Raw genomic sequence first — 22,609 nt, forward strand, 5'->3', positions numbered from 1 at the left:
ATTGTACCGTGGGATGGAATTATTAGTAGTTTATAATGATGTGAGAAGCGTACAGTATATCTTGTGTCGGCTGAGTTTATTTTATTAGCTGCTATAAAGCATTTAATCAGATGCAGTGGTTTGTATTTTATAATCCTTTTTTTGAAATATTACAGTGTGATTTCTATGCAAACACTAGTGGACAGATGCTTCTGTGAAGTAAAAAGCAACTCCAAAGTTTCAGATGCTGAAATAAATTACAAACACCTAAATTATAAAACTTTCCTCTGACAGAAGTACAAGCAATCTGCACATGAAAGTCCAAATACCTGATGTTTTCCCTTTCCATCCGTTACATTTGCTGTTTGCTATAAAAGTGTCACGGTCGCGGACAGAATGTGAGAATCGCGGGTCGGGATTTCACCACCTCGGTCGAGGACGCTGGAAAAATATCCTCTGCCCCTAAATGTCAGGAGCTGCGTTCGTGTTGTCGTAACCTCTGCCTGGTGAGACCCCCCCCCCATCGGCCCGGCCCGCTGCCTCGCTGGCTCGCCGTGAGCCCGTCTGTCCCTGCAGCCAACAAGGCCTCTGCTGTTCCCCGCTCAATGCTGGGTTTTACTCTCTAAATATGCAGCCGTGGGGAAAAAAGGCCTGAGTCTGTACATCTGTCTGTCAGTCGGCCTATTTCTCCCCTCACGGGGGCGAGAGTCTTAGGGTTTGGGTTAAGGGCTGTTTTCACACAGTCACTTTCAATTAGCGAGATATTAGAACCACAACGTGTAGCCGTGGCTCTGTGCTGAATTTGCATGATGGTACACAATTATAATAGTGCTGCATTTTCATAAGGCTGCTGAACAAACACCGGTGATGATGCTCAGTTCAGCAGCATGGAGACGTTTTCATACTGTACGACTTCGGTTGCATGTTTTATTCCACTTGAATCAACAGAAAGCTCCAGGAAACCAGGTTGTTTTTATTAATGAAGTGAACAATGAGTGTTGATGAGAATATGTCTGAATCAGGGAGTCCAGTCGAATATGAGGAACCTTTTTTGTGCATTTTGTGCACACGTCTCAGTTGATTTGCTCCTTCCTTTATTGTGGTGTAGCTCAGGTGTTACAGCACCGGGCGATGGAGCAGCAGCAGCTCCTTTTCTGAGGCCTCAGCCTTTTTTTCCACGAGAGGTTTGACAAAGTGCTGACCCCTCCCCTGCCCCACTACCACCTTCTACACTGCAACCACCTGGCGATACACACCCACACGTTGCAGCGGAGGCCCCTCTGGTTTGTTGCTGCTGAACCGTACGGGTGGCGCCCGTTTATACCTGCTCACGAGCGACGGGCACCAACAGCAGGCGCCTCGCTGCATGTGCGCTGTGTTGGTGAAAACTGAAAATGGGCCCCGCAACAACGTGCTGTGGACTAGAAAAGGCGAACGCAAGCCTTATTTTAATGCTCGTGTTCCTGGGCTGCTTCAGGTTTCTCTCCCCACACTTTCGCTCCATAATGTTTTCCATTAGCCGCTGTTCCATTCATACTATTGCTGAGTTCCGCATGGTCTCCTCCAGGGCTGGACAGCTTATATTAAATCTCCATACCCACTGTCGCCGACACCTCCTCACTTCTTTCTTTTTCTCCTCTGATCTGCCTTCAGGTCGTCAGAGTCCAGCCAGAAAACGAGCTGCTTTTTAATGACAATGTGTGTGTTGACTCTGTTTTGCTCTCGAGGACAATCAGCCCCTTACCTTGTTTCTTTTACTGCCATGGGCAGAGCCACTTAAGTTTTAGGATTTTACAATTGTGAGAGGTTTGACAGGTGATTTATCAAGGCTTTGGAGAGAGTGTTTCCATTGTAAGGATGAGGAATGGCATGTGGTGGTTCTGGCAAAGCTCCACAAACTGGAGAGGCAGAAGGACTTTTGACGTCATCGGGAAACGTGACCCACTTCTCAAGAGGCGAGGAGCCTTGGGCTGGTTGAGCAGATGTTGCACAGATGAGCCTGCATGAGCGAGCGCGCACGCACACACACACACACACACACACACACACACACACACACACACACACACACACACACACACACACACACACACACACCTCCCACCCTTCGTGCACACGTATTATTCTGCCTCTATTTTTCATTCAAATATTAAAATACCCACAGAAACACATGATGCAGGGATCAGCCAGGTCTCGTTTAGGTTCGTGGATGCGCACAGTCGTGAGCCGATGTGCTCGTCAGCTTGTTGTGACTAAGGAGAGGGTGTTAGTGGGTCGATGGGGTCATATGTGGCGCATCCTGAAAGGCTTCTCAGGAGGTAGCGAGGCCTCGAGCCGCTTCCTCTGGACGTCTGTCAGCTGCAGATCTGCTCTTATGTAAGCTGGATGTATGGACACGTCCGAGTCCAGCTCCTCTCTGGCTCCGTGCTGCAGCCAGAGGCCATTTCACTTTGTCTCTTTCAGGCCTCTTACGTAAGGCCCTTCTTTCTGCCCTGTCAGTTCATTAAACATGTTAAAGTACCACAGTCGCTCTTTATCCTTCTGTTATTTGCACCTTTTATTGGAAGGCGGCAGGTGCGTATTAGAGGGCTTTCACAGAGATCGGGTTGATCCCACAGCTCCAGGTGGAACCGCGGCCATGTGCTCCCTGTTGCGTTTATCCTTTGCCACTTTGCTTTAATAATCAGTGTTTTCATATATGTGCAGTGTAAGCGGCTTCATGTGTTGTACTGTAGTTGAAAGGGTTCACTCATAGTTACACTATGAACAAAGAGAGTTCTTACAGTACAGTAAAAAAGGCAGAAATGCAACATTGATGTAGTGTAAATTGCTTAATTTAAATGTAATAAAATGTAAAATACAGTAAATAGTTAACAGCTGCCGGGGGATTGAAATTCAAAACTCGAAAGAGTTCATCCTGCTTTAATCCCCAGATTTTCTTATGTTTCCTTTCTTCTCTTCTTTGGTTTGTTGTGTAAATGTGGACTCAGTCCCTTGTGCAGGACGATAATATTTCATCTAATCTGATTTTAGCCCTAAACCTGAAGCACCCTTAATGATGTGTGGTGTAATCGATCTTCCACGTAATCTGCGGTAATGAGGGGAAAATTCTCAGGCATTTCACAAATTTCAGTCGATTAAATCAAAGTACAGATTCAATAGGTTCAGATGGTTCTCAAAGCTTGTAGCAACTGGTTCTTTGGAGACGGGAGTAGAAGCAACAGTCCAACATGCAACCTGAGCGTTATTGTGATTTGTGTATAAATACCACAAGTTTGACTTCTTCTGTGTAGAAACACCTCATTTCGATCAGTTTACCTGATATATTTCTGTGATTACTCTGATCCATTTTGATATTTTTGCATTAATACTTGTTGTAAATAAGTGTCTGTGTCCAGAATAGGGTCAGCGGAGTTCTCTATTTCAGAAAAATTGCATAGCTTCACTATCTGCCAACCCACAGTTGGGCGCTCGCTTTCAATATTCTGAAACAAATCCGCCAAATATCCCACATGTATGGAAAATTATATTATCAATGACTATTGATCTTAATTGCAAGCGTGGATGTGTGCTGTGATACGTGAGCCTCAGTTTGGCAGCGTTGTCCTCTCTTTCCTCAGGGAAGAGTCTGAGCTTAAATTATTACAGGCAGATGTTGGTTCAGACTTTTCTTTTGTCCCAAAATCAAAATAGTGGCTCCTGAGGTCGCAGACTCCTCGCGCTGTTTATGATCAGCTAATTATTCCTGAGCCGTCAGTGCAGATGAAATTGAACATCATTGAGTAACTGGATTCACTGTGACCGTGGTTTGTCTTTAGTGGCAGGTCTTTGTGGTTCTGCTCCTTCTGCTGAGGCCCAGTGACCATAGATCCGACCCAACAGCATCACATGCTCCTGAAGATTTCTCTTTTCCTGCCAGAGTTGTTGCTCGGCAGCAGGACTGCGCCCGGACGTAGCAGGAAACGCACACAGAAAACATTGATGAAAGGCACTCGCGCCCGCTGCCGCACGGCCGCGAAGGCGACTGGAACCTGTGATGCTGCCGCAGATGTAATAGGCACTCATTCATTTCCACGCGGGCAGAATGTTAAGACTGATTCAGGGGCTGCTGGATGAAAAGGTCAGCGAGCTTGTTTTGAGTGAGTGTAAGATTTCCATCATCACGCCACATGCGCTGCCAGGCCCCGTCCAAACTACACAAACAGCATCTCTGAAGCACCTGAAAACCTTGATTCTGCCATTAAGTCAATAATCTGCCTTCAGTCCTTCTCTTTTCTCCTGACTTTCGTTTATGTGCTTCCCTTTTTACTTACATTCAACAAAGCTGGTCCAGACGGCAGCATAACTCTCCTCCTCGTGCGCTCCCCTCCCTCCCTCCTCCTCATTTTTCCACCATTTTTCTGCGTTTTCTCCCCTCACCGCTTCTCACCCAGCACCTTTCATTGTTTCCAGACAGCGGTGAAACACTCCGAGGGAAGCGTTCGCGTGGAGAGGGAGACGGGGACACGCACGCACACAGAAGGAATTGTTCCAGGAAAGTGGCATCTGTGCAGCCCATTAGACAGATTCACTGGACCTGTGCGGGCCTTTTCACATGTGGCGGTCAGCTGCTGGGAGGGAGCTGGAACCAGGGGTCGCGTTAAGGGAAAAACATTAGGGGAGCTGATGCATGTACAGACACGCTGCCTTCAGATACAGTGGTGACCTTTGGTAGCTTGGTAGCATTGCAGTCATTAATCTCCACAGAGCCTGGATACAGTGGGGGCAGATACTGCAGCTACACCCCACGGGCTGCAAATTAGCCTTTCCTCTGTCTCACACACTAAATGCATTCTAATGGGCCTCACTCCTCCACTCACAGGCCCTAAAATGTTTGACATTTGCTAAAGGAAAAAGGTAAAGAGTCGGGTGGAGTGGCGCTTAGAGTCCCATCATCGGTAGCAGCCCAGTTATTATTGCGGGAAAATCCAATCCCACTTGTAATGGCTGCTGAAATGACTCTCTGGAGCGCAGGTCTTCCCCCTGATTTAAGCAGGAGACAAGGAGGGAGGGCAAAGGATTCTGGGAAGCGCAATAAGGGGCAGGCCGCGCTTGGGGCCACGCATCTGTAATTAATTAATCACTATGTATGTCTATGCTGTGTTGGACATTAGCGTGGACATAGTGCAGACAATAACAAGGCTGCAGTAGCAGGGGTTGCTTTGGCTGTTGCTTTGGCTCCTCGTCAGTGCTTTGGCCTGATGTGTTCCCCAGTGGGCTGACAGAGTGGGTGGTGTGGTGGTACTGGTCACGTTGGTCGGTGTATTGTGGCTGCATGTCGTCGGGGGCTGCGTTGTGTCAGAGCACCTCCGTCGTGGCTCTCGCCATGTGATGTACATGTTCACACGCTCCGTGGGCGCAGAGGAGGAGAGCTGTCAGACTGTAAGGCTAATCTGATCACCTCAGATACAGTATCACGCTAACCGAGTTAGCGCTGATGCAGAGTACAGTGTATCGGGTTTTGGCCAGGGCTCAGTCACTTTTGTGGCAGAGAAGTGACATAGAGTACTTGTTCCAAATGCAATAAGTGCACTGGCGTCATGCATGTTATGGACAGCTGAAAATACAGACGGTGCAGAGGAACAGGAACCAAGCTGCAGTGGAGTCACTCTGTGTGTAGTTACAGTCTGCCTCTTCATCATCATTACAGCAGGAGCTACGAGTATTTGTATTTGATGTGTATACTTCAAAGAGTTTTTCTCTGATTAATAATGTATTTGTTTCTTTGTATCTGTTTGCAACTGAATATTTAAACCTGTTCACCTTTTAAAAGAAGCTCATGCTAATAAAGACCTTTTTCTATTTAAGTTAAGTTAAACTTTCTGTACCAACATTTCCTAAAAACATTAGTTATAATTGCCAAAACAATTATAAGTAAATGCAGCAGAACTTTAAATAGAGGTTAGGAATACTAATTGATTATTAACCCCAGGGGGGGGAAGTCGCTGCATATAATGCATCAAGGGTTCAGAGTTTATTGTCGTGTCAAGGGACATTTGGGAGGAACCGGAAGTCACCGCTGACCCTGTGGCTCATGACTGGTTGCTTGTCAGCCGCGCCGGCAATGCACTGGTTCCCTCATGAGAAAATGATTTCATTAGTAAATAAAGAAAGTGAATAACCACAAACTATAGCTTTAACAGACTCTTTCATGAAGTTTGTTCGTATTTTAAACATGAACTAAATGTATTGGAGCTGGTTTGTGCTGCTGCGTTCTGGTGACTCTCCCAGCTTGTCTGGACTCACCTCATGGTCTTTGTGGTGGGAATGAACCCGGCCTCACTAATGAATGTTGGTCTCAGCATACTGTGCTCTGATATGCCCATGGTTCTTAATTACCACAGTGACTGTTTATCCACACTGTTTGCCTGGATCCTTATCAGCCCTAACAGTGTTTTAACTCCCAGTGGAGAATGTGTGGGAGATGGTGAGAGGAAATGTGCTTGTGTGTGTGTGTGTGTGTGTGTGTGTGTGTGTGTGTGTGTGTGTGTGTGTGTGTGTGTGTGTGTGTGTGTGTGTGTGTGTGTGTGTGTGTGTGTGTGTGTGTTGTGACGCACAATGGTGCACATGTCAGTATGCATGTTTGATGTACTTTTGTCAGACGTGGGTCAGGGCGAGTGGAATGCAGAGCACGCAGATTCTGCCCGTGATATCCAGCTTGTGGCTGCGCTGATGAGGTAGTGTTTGCACTCGGGGTTGTCGGGATGGAGAGTCAGACTTGTGGTCTGCAGTCACAGAGGGGACACTCGCGTTGAGGTTTTAGTGCTGAGCAATGAGTCTTCAGGTTATTGCCTCATTCCTCACGACTGAGGTCAACATGCACATTTGCCGGTTTTACACCCCGGGTCATCAGGCGGTAGTAAAATACTGTAGCGACCTCAGCGGGTGAGATTTGGATTGTAACGTGGCGCCCCTAGAACAGTCGAATGTGTGTGTGTGTGTGTGTGTGTGTGTGTGTGTGTGTGTGTGTGTGTGTGTGTGTGTGTGTGTGTGTGTGTGTGTGTGTGTGTGTGTGTGTGTGTGTGTGTGTGTGTGTGTGTGAGCATGTGTGCAACCTGAGCTCTGGCCATCTCCCTGTGTGTGAGTAATGGTCCCTGCTTTATTGGCCTGCTCCTCAACAGACTCTATGAGTAATCACATAATGCCTGCTCTGACGTCAGGGCTGTTGCCATGGTAACACAGTGCTCCCCACTTTGGGGAGGTGCGTTTTTTTTTCTCTTTTTTCCCCATGTCTTGTCCTGTGTGTGTGTGTGTGTGTGTGTGTGTGTGTGTGTGTGTGTGTGTGTGTGTGTGTGTGTGTGTGTGTGTGTGTGTGTGTGTGTGTGTGTGTGTGTGTTTTTTTCAGCTCCCGATGGAGACATTACTCCCTGTGCTAAAATCACCTCCCCCTAATCTATAGTTTCACAATGTGCCCTTATGATTAGAGGACTGGACTTTGCTCTCTTGCCTTCCACTTCTTCTTTTTTTATTTCATCCTTCATCCTTTTATGTCTCACTCTGAATATCTGCCCCTATTTTAGTCATCCGCTGTCTCTTTTTTGCCTCCCAGCTCCATCTCGTTTATGATTAGCCCCCAATTTACTCTGTGTCCTCTCCTTTTCGCTCTCCTTTCCTCTCATCTCCAGACTCCGTGAAGCCACCTCTCTTATTTCCACGCCAGATGTATTCATCTTTCTTCCTGCTTCTCACGCACTGCTGAGTTCCACTGAACGGACGACCCCTCTTTCTTCTACAGGCTCTTCCTCTTTTCAGTTTTGCCGTTTCCTCGCTCTTTCTTCACCGTGGCTTGAGTACGTGCTTGGATAAAAGGGAACCTGCTTCCGTTCTGCATCTGTGCCTTTGTCCTGGCACCAAAGTCCAGATTTAGTTAAAAAGTCCTTCTGGAAAGAAAGTATTGTGTACGGTTATGACTTGGCTAATTGAATGGCTATGACAGCGTGGATAATCCCTTGTTTTGTAACAAGGATCACATTATAAATGTGGACGTCCATCTCCAAAGGGCACCAAACACATAAATGAAAAGTCTGCAACAGCTATTTTTACGCACGAGAGCCAAATTCAGTCTTTTACCAAGTGATTTTCCCAAGCATGAAAACCATGTCAATAATCAGGCCAGTGTCGATCTCTGGCTGCTCAGCCAGTCTGTCTGTCCGGCCAAACACTCACACAGCAGAGCCGTTAATGGCTCTGTGTTACGTCTGTTGTCATTGCTTAGGGAGCCCAGGGCTAAAAGCATTACACTGCCCATTTCCAACCCATTTCCTTTCCCTATTGAAAGTGCTGTATCGCTGCTAAGGACGGGGGTATTGCTGTTTCAGAAAAACTTGGAGTGCTCCACTAATGCCTTTCTGTCACGTTGATCAGCTCTGTTGCTCATCCATTCATTAGTGTGACTTGTGGCTAACGAAGACCCTGTATCTACGGCTGATCGGCGCGACTGGGTCATCATCCTCATTAACCAGTCAATTAGAGCCCAGCTCGTTGGCCGTTGAGCTCTTCTGTAGGTGTGTGTGTGATCCTGTGTAGTTTGGCAGAAAGACATTAAAATAAAAAGTCATGAACACTTAAAGCTCAGCCTTGAATCACGGACGCAGCCGCGGCCGTTAGCGCGTGTTAGCGTGCAGCCGGAGATCCCGGGCGCTCTGTCAAACCTGAGCCCAGGGTGCAGCCGCCTAAAGCCGGGCCCGTTCTGCCGCCACGGGTTTGGCCGCGGTTTAGCGCAGCGTCGCCAGCTCGGCAGAGGGATCGAACCCAGTCAAGGACAAGGGCAAAGAGAGCGTCAGAGCCGAATTCACACAGTGAGAGGATGCAGCTCTGTGCAGCAGCATGTGGATGGGAATGGTCAGTGCTGGTGAACATGGAGGATGCTGCCTCACAATTACATATACTGGATATGGACATGGAGGAAGTTCTAGCGCTCCAGTGTTTAAGCTGAATAGATCAGGCTCATTACGAGTACGCACCTCGTGTATGAACGACCGGAATGAGAAGCGACACACGGAAAATGCACCGTTCTGCTAAAACGACCTCATCTGACCCGACAGGCGCCATTTAGCGACTGGCTTCCAACTCCCGACGGCTCATTATTGTGGCTGTGATTAGCTCCGCACCGCTGTAATCACTGACAGAGGGTGTTTGGGACGCTCAGGTGGAGGTGAGGTGAGACTCTTGTCCCGCCCCTGGGTTCAGCGTGACACTCACTCCTTTACTCCCACTGGCTGTCGGGTGCAGATGTACTTATCAGCTTCTATGGGGAGCAGTAATTTGTTTGGGCGTCTGTTTTCCATTAGATTAATGCACACGTGCTGATGATAAACGAGCAGATTTCTCACATGGAAAAACACAACCATTTGCCTAAATTTCAAACTTTAGGGTGGCCATTTTGTATTTACAAGCTTTACACAGTGCAGCTTTATCAGGCGTGCAGTTGAAGTTGTTTACGGCCCTGTTTTATTAAACCTCTCTTCTGGTCCACCTCCATAATTAATTGAACTACTTCCATTATACTGGATTATCCTTTCCAATTGGACGACTCTTGAGCCAGGATCGTGAAAACAACCTTGGCCGATCTTCCTCATTTATGCAGAGTTTGAGCAGACGTTATTTGTCTCTGATTTTACACGGTCTACGGAAAGTGCAATTACAGCAATTACGGCTGAGAAGTCGCACAACCTATAGGCTGGTTACACACTGTGGAGGACCCGTACTGGACGTGAACCTCTGCTGGACGCAATCTCTTGATCTGTCTTTCCATTGTTTGATTAATTATGCTGCCACCGTTGCTGATTGACCAATTAGACGATGATGTGAGGATTGGAGCGGTGCGGTGAGCGAGCGGGGCTAAACGCGCTCTCCTCCTCAGACGGGAGCGAGGCGAGGCTTCTGTTCTGCAGGGTCTGTGGAGCATGGCGTGGGGAGCAGAATGTGGAAGCCAAAGGTCTCAGCAAATTGTTTCCTCAGCTGTGCTGCACCGTGGACTGTTTGGGGCAAACGGAGAATTCAGAAGCCCTGATGGAGCTGTGTTGTCTTAAACTTTCTCTGCTTCCTGCTGCAGAACGTTCGAAGCCACAATTTGGTCAGGAAGAAAAACAAGCCAGAAAAGAGAGGAACTGACTCACAGTTGATTAACTGGATGCATATAAGCTTATCAACAATTTGCTCTCTCTGACTTCTCGTGCCATTTGCACTGAATCAGAGTCGAACTTGAGCATAGATTGTGTCTGTAATACTGTACTTTCAGCATCAACAGTTTGGACTGATCTGGTCTGATCTAATCTCCTCCACATTATCCAGATTAAAAGCTTTCAGCATCGTGCAGATAATTTATAGTATCTGTACATTATCATACATGCATAATGCTGTAAGCATAGCATTATTCCTGCTACTGTCTTCCTCTAAACACATTCATTTGACACCTGACAACCTGTAAAAGTGCCAAATGAAATGTACCGTACTTTAAAACAAACTTATTAATGCACGTTCGTGTCCGTCTCCTGACAGCAGGTTTACAGTTATTTATGGGATCTGTGTTCAAAGAGGAACAAGGAGACTATTTCAGGCAGTAGGAGCCTCTAACAAACCTGCCTCTCAAAAGAGATGGCAAACACACAGTTGTATTTGTTTTATTAGGAAAAGAGAAGGATTGCTGCTTTTATAAGCAGATCTCTGCTCCGTGTGCTCTGCAGCATCTGAGGCGCTATCAGTGAGAACTGAGGCGGACGAATGTGAGGAATGCGGGCCGACGTCAGCGCTCGAGCCGTGACTTGGGTCACGTGTCCAGGTAAACACAAGTAGCCGTTCATGGGACCGTGTGGGCGGAACCGGCGGCTTCAGGAGCAAAGTGTTCCTTCAAGGAGAGCTTTTGCTCAGGGATGTTGAGTGTGAAAAAAAAAGAGACAAATGTTTGTGTACTTTTTACTCGGATTCCTTCCGTGTTTAAACAGCAGACTAACAGCCCTTTTTCAACAGTGCTCCTCTGGCTTGTGGTCGACCTTAATGCTGAACATCTGTATGCACAGATGAAAACACAACCGTTTACAATCAAATACTAGTAGGGAAGTAGGGAAATACTATAAACCTCTGCACGGATACTCAGACCATTAACTACTGCATACTGTACATACTAGGCCATTTACTTGAATATTTCCATATTAAAAATAAAATATTTAATCCATAAACACACATATTCTCAGACAGTTTAGATTGTAAAACTATACAATATGTCTTTTCAAAGGCAGATCTGCTGCAGTACTCAGTGTTTTTTTTTTTTTTTTTGTATTTCTCTCCCTACTGTATGTAGTGAACAGAGCAGGGAGCTGTGACAGAGAATGGAGGATTGCGAAGCCTCACTGAACCTCAGCATTGCTTTGTGCAGCCCGTTTCCCCAGGCGGCAGTCGACATGGTCCTGTTTGTTTTAAACCCAGTTTCCCGAGTAGCTCCGGGCGCGGCGGCTGTCCGTTAATGGCTCTGCGCCCTCCTCATAGGCAGGCGCCCACCACAGTGTGTCAGGGAAGGCTCGCTCGGGTTCCGCTGGACCCTCGCGGTGCCTGCAGATCCATGCATTCCTTCTGCGTGGGGAACTGCAGCCCTCTGGGAGTTTCACTGACAAAGCAAGCATTTTACAAGCTAATGGTGGAAAACTTGCCCGCGGGGCTGACGTGAGCCTCCGCTAGGAGATGTAGTCCCTCCACCTGCAAGAAAAGAGCACCCACACATGCACGGACCCTGTACTAACTGTACAGTCATGTTTATTGATCAATTTACACATTGTATGGGACACTTAATATGCTTGAGTGGGCCGTGACTGTCTGTTTGCTTACTGGAGTCCTGTGGGATCCTTGATGGGGTTGTAAATGTTCTCTGTGAGCGCGTGTGCGTGCGTGTGCTCCTCTCTGATGAGCGCTGACACGCCGCGGAGCGCGGACCTTGCTGAGTCAGGCCTGTGAATAAAAGATGAAATAATGTATGCACAGGAGGCAGCGTGCACGCACCAAGTCCCCGACTCGACCACGCGCTCTCATTCCCCATGCAGCTATATTTGAAGCTGCGCTTTAGTTGAATACTCAGAACCAGTATTAAAAATTTAAATCTGATTTTTCACATGCCAAAGTGAACAAGATGCGAACATTGAGTGCATTCGCCTCAGATCTCACGTCCACGAATGCTTTTGTTATTCTACTGTTTATTAACTCTCTTGACGTCGCCTCGTCAAAAGAAATATTGCCTCCTGTCCCAGTCAGACTTATGGCTTCATAAAACCATTTTATAGTGGAAGTGTAGCACCCAACCCTGTTGTCTGAGACCCACACTTGGTACCAAACTAGCACAAATCTGCCCATATTTCATGGCCTAAAACTTTAAGCAGAATAAGGGGGGAAAATGTGGCTTGTTCCTTTTAAAACACCTACATTCCTATTCCTCTGGCCTTTTATAATGAACTATAAAGCATGTGATGCAGTATAAACAGCACAGATGGTCTCATCACATGATTTTGTAATTAAGGCTGCGATACAGTATATTTTCTGGTGTCCTGCTCCTCATGTAGATAATGAGCCAATCAACAAACAGGTGCAAGAAATGCATCAGTCACCAAATAAAAAGGTAAAAGTAACGGCTGTAACCTGATGAGATGTGTGACTATTGTTGGTGCCTTGTACACAGTTTTAGATCGACTGTGACTTTAACCACAAAGTCCACTGGCACCTTGCAAAGTTAACAGAGTATAGACTTGTAAAGCAAACAAACAAGTGAGTAGTGTGTTCCCCTCCCCGCGCTCCAGGTCCCAGCGGTGATCCTGACTGGACCATTATACGCTAACAGCTCTGGCATGCTGTTTTAAGGTGGGTTGCCAGGTCTGCGCCGCCAACCCCTCTTTTTCACCTAGTGTGGAGCTGGGAACCCAACTGCTTAAGAGAGACCTGCCCAGAGCTCAGCGGCGAGAAAGAGGCATGTTTTTAAAACATGCACGTGTGATTTTAGACTTTGTGCTCGCGCTGAGGAGCTCTTTCCACTTCATATCACCGTGTGTGACGGCTTTCGAGGTCAGATAATTGGAGTAGACCCACTGAGGTTTCCTCTGGGTCGTGGCATCTTTGTGGTGCAGACTCGTACGCTGGCTTTCTTCTAGGATCAGGGTCTCGCAGGAAACATAAAGGAGATAAGTCCCATTAGTCGCACTTCAGAATAAGACGAGTGCGAGCGGGAGCGTGTGAAGAGCGGTAAACAGAAGCCGTGTTCCAGTGAGCGTTTTTATTACACACGCAATTCTTTTTAAGCCTGTGTGTGGTTTGTAGGCAGCTGCGTGAGACGGAATGTGAGAGGGTGTGGACACCCAGCAGCTTTTAGGTGTGCACATGTTAACATGCGCCTGTAGTCCTCATTCCTCGCCCCCGCCCCCCCGCTCCGGCAGCCCACCCCAACGGTTCCTTCCCTCCGGCAGTGACGCAAATGAGCCACGATGAATGACCCCCACGGTAAAACCTGTAAAACATTAGCCAGCATGAATAGAAAGGCCTCTCCCTGCTCCGCCGTCAGCTGGCAGACAGGCGGCCGGCGATTTATGGGCTCGACGTGGATGTGACCGAGGGGGATGTGGGGAGCGGCTCGTGGAGTCAAATGGATGGAGAGTGAGACGCTTTCCACCTTCTGGGTCTGCAGTTCTACTACACACGCCCCGGTTCATTCTCTGCTTTAACAGCTTTTTCTAATATTATTGTTTTCTGGTGTCCAATTATCTCGGGTTTATGAAAAACCCTTTTAAGGAAAACAATAGTGTCACAGTAATTGAATGAGACCGAGAGAATTGATATCTCAGGATTTTTAGACTGACTTAATGTCCTGGCACTAATTATGAGAATGCCTCCATCTGGAGGTGCAAAGCAAGAGTACACCTTCGTCACCTCAGCAATATGGACTCTCATGGTGTGTCGGCGCCGCAGCGAAGGCAGCTCGAGCACCTTGACGGAGTCCTCGCAGCCTCCACACAGAGACTCAGTGGAAGCTGACCTACTTTCCTTTCCTGAGCTAAAGTGAAAGTGAGTGCAGGGATGTCTGAGTCAAGCGCCGCAGACGTCAGAGGATCTTTGACAGAGAGCAGTGATTAAAGAACAAAGGGGGAATAAGTTGGAAAACACTCCGAGACCTTGAGGCGGTGGATGTGAGCCTGAGCGCATGTGTACGTGCACGTTTGCATACGGGCGTATGTGTGAATTCATGACTTTGCAGACTTTACTGTAAGCGAGAGCACAGTGAGCTTAATTGGACAGAGAAGTGGTGCATAAAACCCCTGGGTCAAGCTGATTGGAAATCCCACAGACGGATCTGCTTCTTCAATAGCACCTTAATTAACCCAACCGTACTGAAAGATCAGCACTCTCTCCTTTTCGCCTTCCCTCTTCTGTAACCAGAATATTTCTAGTCTGCACTTCTTCTAACTCCATCTTCAATGGACACTGAATCTGGGTCCCAGAGAATGTAGAGCGCTAACAAGCTAACGCAGCTACTGAAGATCCAAGTAGACACACATCAGCTGCGTTCACATGAAGCCAGTAATGAGGGACAAAATAGGACGCGGGAGGCAGAGGAGGGGAAAGAATGAAGGGCTGATCATGAATGAATCATTAAGAAACGTTGCTCGGCTTCTCCAGCGCTGAGCCGCATCCGGGCCCTTTCTGTAAATCTAGGCAAACAACCTGCAGTAAATCGATGGCGGGAGGTCGGGCTCATTTCAAGACGTGCCCCGTTGCTCCCACCACCTCACATCCACCGGGAAGTGGTCCTCAGCCGTTTATTGGCGGGAACAAGTCAAACAAGCCGCGTGTTCCAGCTGTTTATTTGTGCTCCGACACCGTGGTGTTTACACGGCAGCACCGCGGCCCACGGTCCGAGGCCGAGGCCGAGGGCGCAGCAGAGCGGGGCTCCACTTAGCTGCCACTCTGCTAATTTGAGGCATGAGACTGCGCTCGCTTTGCTCAGGCCAGCGGCTCGACGTCGGCCTGTTTGTTTTCCACTATTTACGTTGATGCCTGTGTGTTCAGCAGGCTGGATTTGGACGGGCGTCGTACAGATTTACTGGAACTCACTGCAGAGTTTGAGATGAGTTGTTGAGTTCCTGACAACGTTCTGCAACAGTTTTCAGCTTATTATAAAAAGGGAAGTTCCTGGTGAACAGCTGCAGCAGTCCTATACTTACTGTAGAGGTCATTTGAGTCATTCACCAGCTGATGGAGGAGCATTCAGTCTTTATCAGGTTTAATTTGTCTATTATTTAGTTCAAATGGACAGTTTCTCAGTGACTGCTGATGCCTGCAGCTCATTGTCTTCATACTGTAGGAAGCGGTGCCAAACACAACTGCTGGCAGTCTGCGGGTTGTGCAGAGGAACTGGGACGCAGCTTCTGCAAAGACGTCTGCGTCGTATTCCTTCCGCGTAAATCTTTTAAGCGGCGACCACAACAAGCACGTTTCCACTCGCGCCAGTTGCTGCGCACGCAGAAAACGAGCAGCCATCTCTAAACAAGCAGCTCGACGCAAATTAGAGCGGCGAGGTCTCCAGAACCCGGCTTGGACGGCGGCCTCGGCGCCGTGCGTAGATGGTGGAGCAACTTGGCTGAAAGTCACATGTTTGTGTTTGAGAGGAAAATAAATACCCAGACCTCATATCTTGTTGCACGTCTCACGTGAAAGCCCCGTCCTTTGATTGAGGGTGCCTGAAAGCGGAGGAGCGAGCAGACGGTGTGATGGAGCGCGCCCTCCGCAGGCTGTGACTGGCAGACGTCACCTCATACTGTAGATACGCGTGGCTGCAAACATTTTTCTCTTGTTTGTTTCTTGCCAGTGCAACTCTGGACCGTGAAAGTGCAGTAAATCTCCAGAACGCATTCACAATGGTGAAGAAAGTCATAAAACTGTCTAATTGAGTGTGTCATGTTACCCTGGTGGCTTATAGTGCCATGGCTGAAAGACGGACTCCCATTTTCAAAGACACGAGGCATTTTCTTTCTCCGGAGGCCTGGTTTTAGTCGTTCATAAATCACGAGTATTGCTCCAAATGACGGAAAGCCACTGCTGGACGCGGCTTATTCTGAGTTACAGGGCAGCATAATGAATCTAGCAGAGGGTGAAACAAAGGGCATAACTTCTGCAAAGTTGTTATTTTTCCCAGTAGGTGCTCTGGAGCTTAAGGACAAAAACAAATCCATTTGGAAATTTTACTGCTTCAGCTGTGTTATGCTGCCTGGAGGGCGTCCATGAAAAACCAGGAGATATCTAAGAAATCACTCATCTGTGGTTTTACCACTTCAGACATAATATTGGCAGTGTGCTGTCATATGTTTTAAATATGATCTTATATCTCTCCTCTTTGTCCTCCTGAAGCCAAACGAGGCAATAAAGCGTGAACAAACACTTTTTTATCATGTTTGTTACAATAAAAACATATTTGGTCTTGTATCTGCACTTCGTGTGTATTCTGGCCTGTGAGGTGTTTAGATCTGCTCGTTTTGACTTTAGTCGTCAGAGTTTTGTTACATATGATGTGTGTGTGACCGGTTTTCAAGTGTCTGACGCTTTAGAAGCTTTGGCTCGTGACCCAACATTGAAAAACATTGTAAACATCGCGTGTTTGGTGGAAGTCGGACGCATCCACATGTGTTTGTTGGTGGGATTTCTGGGGCCGGGATGAGGACGTCCAAGCTTCCACTGTGGCCTGTGAGCGGCTCCGTGCAGGAAGCTATGGGCGCTGCTCAAACGTCACCCTCAGCTTTGGTTTGATGCGTTTTTTCTGTTGTTTTGGCACATCAAATGGGAACAAGTAGACTTCTGTGTAGTCTGGGTCTGTCTCTGAGAGCAGGGAGATGAAACATGGGCTTACATAAGACTGTAAGAACGAAGGGCTGTTTATGCGTGTGCGCCTGGAGAGTCTTACTGATTCCACGAGCCTCTAATGGAGCAGGGCTCTGCTGCAGCCTAGTGAGCTGCCAGCTCCCTTTACTTTAAAGGCAGGAGCCTGTCAGGGAAGTAGAGAGGAAGACTCCCAGTCCCTCTCCCACCGGCCACTGCTTCCATTAACTGCATGTACATGTGTGTTTTAAAGGGGCTTTGTCCTGCTTATCATCTTACAATCCCGGCTCCTGAAGATATTTGTTGGTGAAGGGCAACAATCCCGCGCTACTGTACATTGTTCTGCAGCTTCCTAAATGTCAAACAATGAGAAGCCAATGCACTTGAAGGAATGAAGGTTGTTGTGTGCAGTTCCAGGTTTTGTGGAGCAGCAGACCATTGTCTCAGAGCCTTGACCAGTCGCAACCAGACGATGCAGCTACGGTAAATAGCATGACGTGCATTGGGTGATCAGACCAGTAAGACCAGTAACCGGGCATTGAAGTCATCGCTTGACGTTTTTCCCAATTTAATTTCAAGCCTTGTTTTCTCTCATTAGCATCGTAGCATAGCATTAGGATCTGATGAACTACTGTATAACAAGAAGAACTGAAGGTATCTGCAGGGTCGGGCCTCGCGAGAAGCAAACATATGAACAATGCATGGTGAAAAATGAATGAATTATACAGTATCTGCCTTTTTACAGACAGATCCACGCGATAGTGAGGCGACATTACCTGTAACGGCACTGTTGTGTTGTTCTGAACAAACCTCTCCTTGGTCATGGACTAAAACCAACTCCTCCTTCCTAATGTTTGTTCTCACAGCGTGACACAACTCTGTGGCCTCTAGCAGTAAATTACACCTGAATTATCAATTTGGCTCTAATGCCTCAGCCCCCACTGAGGCGTGGGGGGGGGGCTTCATGTCGACTGGACCCTCTTGCGATATGCTCCTCAAAATCGGTGACAAGAGCCGCACTCGTGCATTTGGTGACTCCCTAGAAAGTGAAAAACAGGTTTATGGGCCCCGTGGGAGGACACAGTGGGTGTAATTAGATGGCAGCCCTTTAGTGGGTGCATAGGAGCTACAGTGAACTCAAACCCGACTGTGGAGCTGTATTAGACGTCTGTGCTTAATGGAAAGTGGAAACTCTTTCCTGCCTTTATGAGTGTCCTGTTGAGTGTCCGGTGCAGGACTGCAGCCTGAACGTGTTTTCTGTCTTCCCACAGATGCTCCCTCGCTCAGACTGGGACCACAAGCGGGCGTCTCGAGGATCACAGGTGAACGGCACACTCAGTGTAAACGGGTCCCATCAGAACGCAGGCGGCTCCCTCATCTGTCACTTCACACCTTCATATTGGCACAGAATGCTAAACGTCAGCACTAACGGGGCTGCTCCAGGCTGTGGAACGGCACCAGCTCCTGCCTTTCTGACCTCCGGGGGTCAAAGTGTGTGTGAGTGTGAGGCCAGGACGCCTGAACACTCGCCACACGCGTGCGCGTGCGCCCTGTGATGCACGTTCTATCAGACGGGTTGCCTAAAAAGCAGCTGCTGCAGGAGACTGCGGTTGTGGTTGAGGCGAAAACTAGATGTTCCACCGATATTAATCATAGCTGCAGTGCAGGATGGGCTTAAAATCGAAATATCCGCCGTTAAACATCTTTGTTTCATCTTTTCCCCTTATTTAGCCCTCCTGCATGAAATATTGTCCCAGGATCGAATGAGTTTGCTATTTGGGGTTTGTAGGCAAAGCATATATTTCTTGATTGATGCGTTCCCTAAGCTGCCATTAGAACTCCGTGGTGAGTTTGGTCTTTTCCAGGCCCGTCTGGGTGCAGTGCAGCGGTCAGTGGATCCTGGGGCCGACGTGGAGCTTGTGTTGGCATCTCTCGCCACCTTGTGGCTGCTTTGCTTTGGCCCGTTGCTGCTGGACCAGGCGCTTGGTCAGTCGGGGTGCTGCCGCTTCACTGTTGAACTGGGTGATCAGAGCACTTTTAGGTTGTTTTCCGCTCTCGTCCAACGCTCGCAGTGGATATTTTAGCTTAGGAATTGACAGTGAAGTTATGCGTGGAAGGAGCTATTTAAATATTTGCCTTAGACTTGAAAACAAGTTGGTTTTGGAGTGTTTGCAGCCGCAGATCCTGCGTCTGTTTTTCTGCATCACAGAAAAGAGTGTGCGTAGACATGTAAGAGATTTCTCAGATCACTTGAGGTTAGTGTTTATTAATCAGCAAGTTTGGGAGTTGAGTTAAACCGTCTTTTAACAGTAGTTGTTCCCATCTTGACGCACGTGAGGTGCATTAACAATGCATTCCTACTGTATGAGGGGACTAATGGACTAAAAACATAAGAACATTTAGATGTAATTACCGTAAAGGTTCTTATGTACTTCTTACCATTGCGTAGGAAATAAATGATACAGAAACAGCCTGTGCATTATGTGCGTCATTCACTGTTAACCCTTTAAGTGCATGTTTTACCACAGACATGTCTTTTACCACAGTGCATCTGTCTCTCTGCTGTATGTCCGATCTTTCCAACTTATTTGTCCTCATTGTTGAAATCAAACACCCTGGAAAACAGGAAAGGAACAATATATTTGTCTTTGGGGATGAAACGGCTTTTCCTACTAAATCTTTAGCGAGGCAGCTATTAGTGTTCCTTTTGTTGTGTTTTGAACAACTGCATCCCCCGACGCTTCCCCCTGTAATAAAATATGTAACAGGGTGTAATTGTATCCTGACTGCAGCCATGGCCTGGATCAACACGGTTTGGGTTTTAGCTGATGAAGGCTTGTGAGGGGGGCTGGGTTGCGGTGGGGGTGAGGATCGCTTGGGGAAGTGTTGTGCTGCCGGGCTCAGTTCTGGCTGTAGGACCTCCAGCAGGGAAACCTCACTGCAGTGTTACGGCTGTGATTTGCTCCGTATCATTGCTCAGTTCAGCGAGCATCACCATCTCAGGCTAATTCAACTATCCAACTAATCCATCTGGACAGACACAATCAGGGCCATTGCACTAACTGCACTACCAGTTAAATAGAAAACTGCATAATAATCATTTTTTCCAACGTGCTGAGAGCCCGGCCTAAATTAAATCAGCCTAAAACAAAGTAATGGACACACTAGAGTATTTTTTTAATATACAACCCAGCTTCTTGCTCAGCACATCCCTGTATTTCTCACAGTGTGAAGGTGTGTGTGTGTGTGGAGTTAATTGCAAAATAAGCACTACAGAGTGTGTGTGTCTGTGCTTTATGAAAAGCCAGAATTGCTTACATTATTAAAATACATTTGCTAAGCGAATTATATTCTCACCGTTGATTTTAAGAAGCCCACATGCTGTATCCCTGGAGTTTTACCAGAGGCTGAGAGGACTCGATGTTTAGATAAGACAAACAAAGGGTTAAAGGTGCAAGTAGCAGAGCGTCTCAGAGAATTTCCCAAAATATTGCAAATATGTGACCTCTCTGTCTCCGTATCCATTAGTTATCATTATTAGACACAAGAACTCGGGTTTTGTTTGTTGCACTAAATGGACTTCATCTGTTACTGGCAAAAACATGTGGAGGAACACCAACAGCCATATTTCCATCTGCTCATGTTGTTGCAGATGTCAAAGTAAATGACGTTTGACGTGAAAAATGTTCCTCTCATGCAAACACATCCCTCTATAGATGTTTTAACGGAATAATGTACCATTATTACCTCCGTGCACCAGCTCAGCGCAGCTCCAGTTCCAGCGTAGCTCAGTGTGGCCTGGAGTCCGGGAGCGTGTGTGGACAAACAGCTTTTAATTCTTCAGGAGTGATGGCTGCTTTGTTTTGACTGGCCCTCACTTTGGTTTACACGAAACGCTGAGCGGGTGTTAATCTGTGGCACGTCTATTGAAGTGCCGTTCCAAACAGTGCTAACAGAGGCAATTAAGCACATTGATCACGTACGCGGCTGTTATACATAGAAAAATGTTATAGCACAATGTTGAGGAAGGCTTCCGCGTGTGAATCGGCCTGCTTGGCGGCCGCAGACAGTGTTTATTGACGCTTGTAGCTGTTTCTGTCAAATGGAGCATGTCAACAAAAGCTGAGGGTCGGTATCGCGCACATCGGTGGCCATTTCATGACCAGCGGTGCCGGCTCGCTGGCCAGATTAGGAGCTTTAGCGGGCGTGTGCCGAGAGCTGGCATCTGTCAAACAAGGCCTTTTAAAAGCAACGTGCCGCTGCAACCTCACTGCTGAACACGAACCAGTCACACACGAGTCAAATGTCCGCCAGACAGAAAGAGTTCACACGGTCTGAAGTTATCTATTGGAGAAGTATTAAATCAAAATAAATACCGCTGTCGTGTCTCTAAGCTAAAAATAAATGATAAACAAATAATATCTAATGGTTTCTTTTGTGAGTTTTCGCCAGGTGGATTGTGTTCTCTTCAGCTGTTTTCCCCTGTTAGAGGCAGTATTTCATGTAGAAACACAAATAATATGCTACAGTATTTACCTGTGGGCAACATGAAGCATCTAGGCTGTCATAACATCCACCCACTGCTTTAACACCTTCACGGTAACAGAGGTCGAAAAGTCAGAAAGTTAAATCGGCAAGTTCAACATTTGTAACATCGTCTGAGACGGTTTTAGTGTGTTTTCTAACTATCGTGGCCACTGACTGTGTTGTCTTTATGCAGATTCATTAATCTCACTTGAAAACAGAGGAGCGATAAATCATTTTAAAACCAAGGAAGCTGTTGTTGCAGCGATCAAAGAGCCCCTTTCCCTAAAATGTAAAGTACTGTAGTTGCCCCATAAATTCTCCACACAAATGTCCAAGGTGCTGGGTTGTTAACCATCTCCAAAGGGTGCTTTCTCAGAAGTCCTTCCTCTGCAGAGACTCAGCAGCAGAGACTGAGCCAGTGGTGGAGGGTTGACAGTTCCCAGATGTGTTTCTCTGACTGTGGTGAAAGGAGCGTGTATACAGCGAGGAGCCCTTTGGAACAGAAGTCATTTGAGGCACGCACGGCAACGCTGTCAGTGTAACTTTAAAGCACATTGATTTTAATCAGTGTTCAGTTACGTTTGCAACATCACGACGTGTTCCAGGTAACGAAATCAGCCCTGATTCAGAAAAATATCAAGAGGTAGAAGGACTTTTTTTGGGATGCGCACGTGGCCTCTGCCCGGATTGTCGCGTTCAGGTCGACGCTGAGGCTTGTTGCTTTGAGCGGGTGGTGCTTATATAATGCTACAGTATTATGTAAGTCACTTGCAGTTTGATTTGTTACAGGATGTCTGCCGATCATTTTGTGATGTTTTCAGTTTCACGGAAGAAGAGGAAGCGCCAGCTCCCTCTGACACAAACATTAGAAAAGTTCAGTCCCGGGACACGAGTGCTTCATGTACAACAACGCATTCCTTCTAATGCAGCACGTTGCACACGGCTGGTAGTAAAACGTTTCCCCGTCCATGCTAAGCTAATGAAGCTAGCGCCTCGTTCGCTGCTCTGCACCCGGAGCTTTGCACCGTGCTTGATTCTTCACGCAGGTTCTGGGCATTAAGTGTCCTTCTCCCACTACAAAGTTCACCTACAGTAACACAGTCATTATTCTCTCCCCCTTCGTGGCCCCACGCCTCCATTTTGGGAGCGGGTCCAGCTTAGTGACACAAAACTTGAGCTCAGTGTGTTTCTGTGTTGTGTTGTTGGGTTGTAGTTCTACTAAATG

At 47.3% G+C, this 22,609-nt stretch overlaps 1 protein-coding gene across 2 annotated transcripts in view; it reads left to right on the forward strand.

The window, feature by feature from the left end:
- Nucleotides 1-22,609, forward strand: part of pde3a (phosphodiesterase 3A, cGMP-inhibited) — a 47,462-nt gene that overhangs the window by 7,061 nt on the left and 17,792 nt on the right. For both annotated transcript variants that reach the window (XM_041071328.2, XM_029154791.3), the window contains exon 2: nt 18,129-18,179. In XM_041071328.2, the coding sequence (XP_040927262.1) occupies nt 18,129-18,179 (51 nt within the window). The remainder of the gene's footprint in view (nt 1-18,128; nt 18,180-22,609) is intronic.

This window comes from Betta splendens, chromosome 6 (assembly GCF_900634795.4).
Source record: "Betta splendens chromosome 6, fBetSpl5.4, whole genome shotgun sequence".
NCBI lineage: Eukaryota > Metazoa > Chordata > Actinopteri > Anabantiformes > Osphronemidae > Betta > Betta splendens.